Raw genomic sequence first — 8,691 nt, 5'->3', positions numbered from 1 at the left:
CGGTGTTTCTCCCCCTCATGTCCTCCGCTTCATCATCCATGGTGATAAGTGCCTCCTTCTTGCACTTTGGCTCGTTGTCCCGCAACTTCCATTTAGGAAGATGTTGAAGGATGGAAAAGCAATGTTCAAATTGAAATTCCTTGTTCTTTGAGCCGGCCATGTCCTTGTACCGTTGTTGAGCATACTTGGGCTGCACAACAATAGTATGAGGAGATGTTTCCACATCATGAACACATCATCAACACAAGAAAAACTTACGTAGTCCTCCGGCACGCATCCACTAGGAGGGTTGTCGGCCACTTGATCCATGGCAGCACTCCAACGAGAACAAGCCGGCTTGATGATGTTCCATCGGCCTTCAAGGGAGCGGTAGGATCTGTCCGCCATGCTCTTCGTGCGAGGCTTCAGCTGGTGGTATTGGTCCTCAATGCGCTGCCAATAGCGCTTGCCGCCTTGGTCCACTCCGGTGCACGCATCCATCCCCACCTTGCTCCAAGCACGGACCAAGATGACGTCCTCGATCTCGCTGTAGTTCGCCGTGCGTGGCTCGGCGTCGACGAAGAACCGGGGGCAGCCGGATCAACCTCAACCACCTCGTCCTCGTCACCCTCATCCTCCTTCTCATCATCAAAGTCTTCAACATTGCACTCCCCATCGAATGCACCGATACCGGCGTCCAAATTCACCGCGGAATCGTTGAGCATGTCCAAGTACGATGTTGTGGACTCAACATCGAACACCTTGTCTACGTCGATGGTGGTTGGCGGCGGCGCGGGCGGCGCGGGCAGCGCAGCGGCCGGAACGGACGGAGGAGGGGTCGTGGCCTTGGAGGCCGGCGGAGGCGCGAGGCCGATGCGGCTGATTGCCTTGGTCCGCACCTTGGCCGGCGCCACGCCCCTCGGCCCGGCGGCCTTGGACTTCAACCGGCCCGTCTTCTTGGCAGCCGGCGGCGCCGCCCGGTGAATCGGCGGCCGCCGCCGGTGGTTCGAAGAATTGCTCGGGATCCTCTTCCTCTTCGACGGGATGGTGGAGGCGATCATGGCGGACACGACGCCGGCGGCCGGCGGACCTCCGACGGGGACATCAACCACCGCGCCCGAAGGAGGTGTACCGCCGGCGGTAGGCGGCTCTTGCGGACGGTCCATGGCGGCCGGATCCGGCCGGGAATGGCGCGGGGGAGGAGATCGGGCGGCGGCGGCGGCGGTTGGCTTCAGCGAAATGCTTCCCGCGCGGTGGAGTGGACGATAGTGGTTTCGCCCACTATCCCCGCTCCCACCCCGCACAAGTAGGGGCGAGGACCCGCCCCGTACTCGAAAACAGCAAAAAACGATTCGGGGGGCGTTTTTACGGGGCGTGCTAGACGACCGGGTAGAGCCGAAACCCTCAAACCGGCGGTTATTATACGGGTTTGCCCCTTTTACGGGGTCTGTTAGACCTGCTCTAAGAGTTATAAATGGACGCACCTCAATGAACAGATGGACAGAATTAAGATCGGGGTTGAAGATGTGCTAGCTATTCGATCACGTTAATAAGCAGTAAATCATGCAATCCCCTCCATATCTGTAACAGTAATCTCTTACCATATCATGATTCTCGGCATGCTGCCGCCTGCTCATCCAATTCGATGTTCCACTATAAATCCACCCCTCCCCCCTTTGCTTTCAACTCACCAAAAGCAACACCTTTCCTTTGCAGGTGGTTTTACCCCTCTGTTGCCTGCTTTGTTGCTTGAGGGCAATGGCTCGCAAGAAGGTGACCCTCCAGTACATCCCCAACGACTCCACCCGGCGCGGCACTTTCAAGAAGCGCCGCCGGGGATTGATGAAGAAAGCGAGCGAGCTGTCGATCCTCTGCGACGTCAAGGCCTGCGTGGTGGTGTACGGCGAGGGCGAGAGTGCGCCGGAGGTGTTTCCGTCTCCCGACGAGGGACTGGCCATCTTGACCCAGTTCAAGAACATGCCGGAGCTGGATCAGTGCAAGAAGATGATGAACCAGGAGGGGTTCCTCCGGCAGCGCATCGACAAGCTCCGCGAGCAGGTGCACAAGTCCGGGCGCGACTGCCGGGACCGCGAGATCAGGTACCTCCTGCACAAGGCCATGGTGGGAAACCTCCCAGGCCTCGAGGGGCTCTCGATCGAGGAGCTCACCAGCGTGGGCTGGAAGGTGGAGGTGCTCCTCAAGAGCATCGGCGACCGCATCACGAAGATCCGAAGCCTCCGGTCCCTCTACCAGCCTTCCCGCCAGGCGCAGCCGTCGCCGGATGCCTACCTCTCCGGTGGCGCAGACATGGGGGCCCCGGCGATGTACCAGGTTCACGCGCCGCCGGTGCAGGAGAGATGGCTCGAAATGGTGAGTTCTGGATCGGGAGGTGACCTCAGCACCGTCGTCTACAGTGGCTTAAACGGTAGCCATGACGGTGCCGGCAGCGGCACCAGCGCTGGCGATGACGTGATGCAGCCCTTCGATCTGGGTGCGGGGTTCGCTTGGCAGTGGGCTGCCAGTCCTGTCCCGTCTCCGATGAGTTCTTTCCTGACTCCCATGTCAGCAGGGAGAGGATGATCGATGTCCGCACTGCATCTGCATGCATGCAAGGCCAGGCCAGCGTCTACGTCCCGATTGATTATCGATCATCTCGATCTTCTATGTTTCGTCAGTTTACTTCATGTTCAAGGGTCTGGTCGTGCCATCTTAGTTTGCTTCTGTCGTGTCGTGTCGTACGCCCTCCTGTTGTTGTCCGGTTCAGTTGTACAGTTTTAATTTAATCCTTGCATGCATGCCTGAGAATAGCTTGGCTCTGTTTTGATCAATCTCTTCCCTTGTTGAATGATCTCGTCCATGTACTATAGTAAGAGAAATATTGGTGTCTGCCGCAGCGGAGCTACAACAAACTGGTCCAGGGTGCACAAGATTACCACGCACAAAAAAATGTACAAATTTTCTAGCCAAACAGTACACTAAATTAAGAAGTATATATGCAGCCGATTTGAGCACACATACTTTCCCATACAAAACCGAGTCAACATAATAGGACAATAATAGAAAAGTGGCTAGCAAAGTACTAATAAAAACATGGAGAATTCTTTGATATTTGACAATTTTGGTTGACTACGGTAAACTGGAAAACAAAATTTGGCATTGACTGATAAAATATGGTTTCCCGGACGCCTTCACAAAAAACACGGTTTGTCCATGTCTACCAATAACATGTAAAACAAAATGAATGTAGATGAACTTCTAAGAACTCAAAATAGTACAATGAATAGATTAATGTGGTTAAGTGGACATGTTACCAGCATTTAGAATTTACGGCCTCTTACTTTCATGAAGCGATCAACCACCGGATTATTAGCGACATTATTTATTTCTTATTTCTTCACATAGCAAATAACATTACCACTCAAACTTCCATCATCAAGGAGATTGCGCCAATATGTTTTCATTATCTTCGTTGCCAAAACACATGTCTCAACTGCGGCAGTGGCAACACGCAATACTAGTACTAGTCTCAATAGTCGGTAGACAAAAGGATAGCATGAATATTTTTCATTTCTACCAATATCCTAGAAGACTCAACAATTGTTTGTATATTGGGGAATATCTCATCTATTTTCACATCTGTAGAGACAAAGATTATGACTAAGGTCCCTCAATTCTCGAGAATCAAAGTCTTCGGGATAAAGTTTAGCAAAACTAATCAAATTATCTGAATTAAAATCATGGAAGGGGTCTCTTGGACACAAAGATGTAGAACAAAAAAACAAGTTAGAGGTTATCTTATTGAAGCGACCATCAAGTTCTTGAACTAGCCAATCAAGAACGTCATTGAAAGAATCAACTTGAAAATGGTGCTTGTTGGTAAGTCCAGTGCTTTGGCTTTTGTTCTTTGGATTAACATAGGCTTCTTACATTTCCAACTTTTCAAGATCATGTTTATCACAAAATGCAAACACTTCACCAAGTAGAGGTTCCCACCCATGTTTTCTAAGCTCAACTAAGTAACTTATTGTTGATTTCACACACTTCATAGCATTCACTATGTCTTGATCTTTACGCTGAAGTGTTCGTGAAAAGATATGTGTTACTATCAAAATAGTCAACATGAGCTGCAAATATAACACAAAATCAACTGAGTAAAAGTACATTAAAAGACTCAATGCTTGATCTCTATGTGTCCTCTTCTTCCACAAATTTTAACACTTCGATAATTGTTGGGAACAAGTTGAGCAAGCTTTTCATTGTTTGATAATGAGAGCTCCAACGAGTGCCCCCCCCCCCGTCTTTTAAGGCATTTCTCTTGGTTTAATCCCTGCCCGGTTACAAGTTGCTCACAACCTAAGGCCTTACTCACTTTTTGAGATTAATGTCTCGAATCATGTCCATTCGCTTAGCTAATCCACCCACCACATCCAGCAAGGTAGAAACCATTCTATAGAAATTACTACCACCACAACACAACTAGCTGACGCTGGTGAGAAAAACAATGGACATAGTAAGTTGTGCTAATTTCTCTCAAGATCAATGATTTGAAGCCATTGAATTCAACTCGCAAGTTACTTGTACCATCATAACCATGGCCTCTAACTTGCTTGAATCTCGACTTATATTCGGCAAACAGAGAAGTTGTCTCTTTGACATGAATAAGACCAACAAAGCTCTCCTTCACTATTCCAAACTATCAACATAGCGCAACACCATTTTCATTTGTTATATACATGAGATGTCTCTAGACTCATCAACAAGCAAGAAAAACACACCATGTACAATTTATTGAAGAATTGCCTTCAATTCCTTTGCAAAACAACTAGCAATATCTTTCTAGACTTCAGGAAACAACATGATACATTTTCTTGCACTATCGAAATTCACAGCCTTGCATAATTCTAGATTATGCTCTGCTAACATATGATGGGTTTCTAAGAAGTTACCCTTGTTTAAACAATTCTTCGACTCGTTATGACCACACAACGCCAAGCCTTGTTTATGCACAATCTTGCAACACCAACTTAGCCATTTACATGAGTATAATTAGCCTCTTGGCATTATCACTTGATCTCTGAATATCTACATCAATGTGTTGGTCTTGTTTTAATAAAGCATCACAATCTTTCATTACCTGATAGTGAACAATATCGATCAATACATCCAACATGTTCTTCAGTCTAATTATTTTTTGCTTCAACTATTCCAACCTTCAATAACAGATGTGTCATAACCAACCCCTTCCTTATTGCGGCCCCTAAACAAGAAGCAAAAAAAGAAATATGATTTATCCTTGGACTCACTACACTTGATCTAGCTCACATACTCATCAAACCATGCCGGATTAAACCTTCCATTATGTCCCCAACCAGTATCAATGGAATATCATAAGTCGAGGTTGGCAAAGTCCCATTCTACAAGTATTTTCTTCTTACCACATCCTTTTGATTAGCCCAATACTACTTGATGTTTTTTTTATTTTGACAGGGTCAAACTAAATCTCATCTTCCCAATACATATACGCTGGAGCTAAAGGGCTTGGTGTTGATGGAGATTTCCGTTTCAGTACAAACCAATCCATGAAGACCTTATCTGCAAATTGATAGAGTGTGGCCACCAGACAAACAAAATAGTAACAGTTCGGTGACGTAACCTAAATCAGATTGAGTTGTGTAAATCTTGAGTGAAACTGAACAAGCATACAGAGAAGTAATGCTAATAGTACCTCCTAGTCTTTAAAATTTGATGAATTGAAGCTTTTTTGTGAGTGAAATTGAACAAGCAATTGGGTATTGTCTTGCACCTTGGCTGGGACACAGACCGACCGTTGGACGGGAGCACGTGATAGCGAGAAAGAGGAATTATGAGCGGCCGGCTTTGTCCGCAGCGGAGCGGTGTATCGGGAGGCCATGCACCGGCCGGGGAGCATGGGAGTCGGTGACAAGCAGGTCCAGGGGGAGATGAGGGGTACGATTGGAATATGCATTACCGTCGCCTAGCCACTTCGTCAAAGACCAGGCGAGAGTTGTGTCTAGTGCGGTGTGTGTATTCCGAGGAATTTAGTTTCATGCATTACAGCAGCTAGACAAGAGACATCAATTTCCATTTGGGCAGTTGGGCTTCACCGTCTGGGCTGCACACTGGCTGATGGGGTTTCACAGGTTCCATCCATAGGGGTGCACACACGGTGGACAAGAACTGCTATATAAATAAAAAAATCATGAACCAGTATCCGGTGCACCCCATTGGGCCTATGTAACTCCGCCAATGGATGTGTAAGAATTAACTTAGTTCTCATTCAGATGACCTCATCAAATCTCAAGTGCAACCCATGTTGAAATTCATGACTAGCTTGAATCATGAAGCAAATCTAACGGTGTGAAGCATTTTTCTTAGTAGCATCCCCTCTTACACTGAAAGATCTCAATTGCAGCTGTTGGAGATATGCCCGAGAGACAATAATAAATTTGTTATTGTTATATCTTAGTGTTCATGATAAATGTTTACACCCCATGCTATAATTGTATTAACCGGAAACATTAATACATGTGTGTTGTGTAAACAACCAGAGTCCCTAGTAAGCCTCTCATTTAACTAGCTTGTTGATTAATAGATGATCATGGTTTCCTGATCATGAACATCGGATGTTATTAATAAAAAGATCATACCGTTAGGTGAATGATGTGATGGACACACCCATAGTAAGCATAGCATGTGAATGATGTGATGGACACACCCATAGTAAGCATAGCATGAGATCAAGTCATTAAGTTCAACTTGCTATAAGCTTTCGATACATAGTTACCAAGTCCTTCGACCATGAGATCGTGTAAATCACTTATACCGGAAGGGTACTTTGATTACATCAAATGCCACTGCGTAAATGGGTGGTTATAAAGATGGGATTAAGTATTCGGAAAGTATGAGTTGAGGCATATGGATCAAAAGTGGGATTTGTCCATCCCGATGACGGATAGATATACTCTGGGCCCTCTCGGTGGAATGTCGTCTAATTAGCCTGCAAGCATGTGACTAGGTCACAAGAGATGACTGTTGGAGATATGCCCAAGAGGCAATAATAAAATGGTTATTATTATATATCTTTGTGTTTATGATAATGTTTAAATACCATGCTATAATTGTATTAACCGAAACATTGATACATGTGTGTTATGTGAACAACAAGGAGTTCCTAGTATGCCTCTTAACTAGCTTGTTGATTAATAGATGATCATGGTTTCGTGATCATGAACATTGGATGTTATTAATATCAAGGTTATGTCATTATATGAATGATGTAATGGACACACCCAATTAAGCGTAGCATTAGATCACTTCATTAAGTTATTTGCTATAAGCTTTCAATACATAGTTACCTAGTCCTTATGACCATGAGATCATGTAAATCACTTATACCGGAAAGGTACTTTGATTACACCAAACGCCACTGCGTAAATGGGTGGTTATAAAGGTGGGATTAAGTATCCGGAAAGTATGAGTTGAGGCATATGGATCAACGGTGGGATTTGTCCATCCCGATGACGGATAGATATACTCTGGGCCCTCTCGGTGGAATGTCGTCTAATGTCTTGCAAGCATATGAATAAGTTCATAAGAGACCACATACCACGGTACGAGTAAAGAGTACTTGTCAGGAGACGAGGTTGAATAAGGTATAGAGTGATACCGATGATCAAACCTCGGACAAGTAAAATATCGCGTGACAAAGGGAATTGGTATTGTATGTGAATGGTTCATTCGATCACTGAAGTCATCGTTGAATATGTGGGAGCCATTATGGATCTCCAGATCCCGCTATTGGTTATTGGTTGGAGAGAGTACTCAACCATGTCCACATAGTTCGCGAACCGTAGGGTGACACACTTAAGGTTTGATGTTGAAATGGTAGAACTTGAATATGGAATGGAGTTCGAATATTTGTTCGGAGTCCCGGATGAGATCCCGGACATCACGAGGAGTTCCGGAATGGTCCGGAGAATAAGATTCATATATAGGAAGTCATATTCCAAGTTTGGAAATGATCCGGTGCATTTATGGCAGGTTCTAGAAGGTTCTAGAAAAGTCCGGAAGAAATCACCATGGAAGGGACTCCACCTTGCATGGCCAGCCAACCCTAAAGGGGAGGAGTCCAAGGTGGACTCCCCAAGGGTGGCCGGCCAACCCCCCAAGGAAGGGGTGGGAGTCCCACCTTGAGTGGGATTTCCCCTTGAGTAGGTTTCCCACCTATGGGAGGTTTTGTTGTTGGGGTCTTATTCGAAGACTTGGACTACAACTCTTGGGGCTTCCACCTATATAATGAGGGGCATAGGAGAGGGGGCTGACCACCACAAGCCCATAGCTTGGCCGCACCCCTAGGTGGCCGGCCACCCCCTCTCCCAAACCCTAGCCGCCCCCTCTCTCCTCCTCTTCTCCCGCACGCTTAGCGAAGCTCCGTCGGAGATCTCCACCGCCACCGCCACCACGCCGTCGTGCTGCCGGATTCAAGGAGGAGCTACTACTTCCGCTGCCCGCTGGAACGGGGAGAAGGACGTCGTCTTCATCAACACCGAACGTGTGACCGAGTACGGAGGTGCTGCCCGATCGTGGCACCGTGATCAAGATCTTCTACGCGCTTTTGCAAGTGGCAAGTGATCGTCTACCGCAGCAATAAGAGCCTACTTTTATAGGCTTTGGAAATCTTCAAGGGTTAGT

The 8,691-nt window shown here is 46.7% G+C and overlaps 1 protein-coding gene across 1 annotated transcript; it reads left to right on the top strand.

Moving 5' to 3' along the window:
* Positions 1-1,737: 1,737 nt before the first annotated feature.
* LOC124663710 (agamous-like MADS-box protein AGL80) lies at positions 1,738-2,559 on the top strand. The gene has a single exon (XM_047201384.1). It carries the CDS (start codon positions 1,738-1,740, stop codon positions 2,557-2,559), a length of 822 nt encoding a protein of 273 aa, XP_047057340.1.
* The last annotated feature ends 6,132 nt before the right edge of the window (positions 2,560-8,691 follow it).

This window comes from Lolium rigidum, chromosome 6 (genome assembly GCF_022539505.1).
Source record: "Lolium rigidum isolate FL_2022 chromosome 6, APGP_CSIRO_Lrig_0.1, whole genome shotgun sequence".
Classification (NCBI taxonomy): Eukaryota; Viridiplantae; Streptophyta; class Magnoliopsida; order Poales; family Poaceae; genus Lolium; species Lolium rigidum.
The sequence above is the reverse complement of the archived record's forward strand: the minus strand, read 5'-3'. Positions and strand labels throughout refer to the sequence as shown.

Bases quoted from the DNA above. Each gene is read 5' to 3' on its own strand.
- LOC124663710 (XM_047201384.1), top strand. From the start codon at position 1,738: ATGGCTCGCAAGAAGGTGACCCTCCAGTACATCCCCAACGACTCCACC.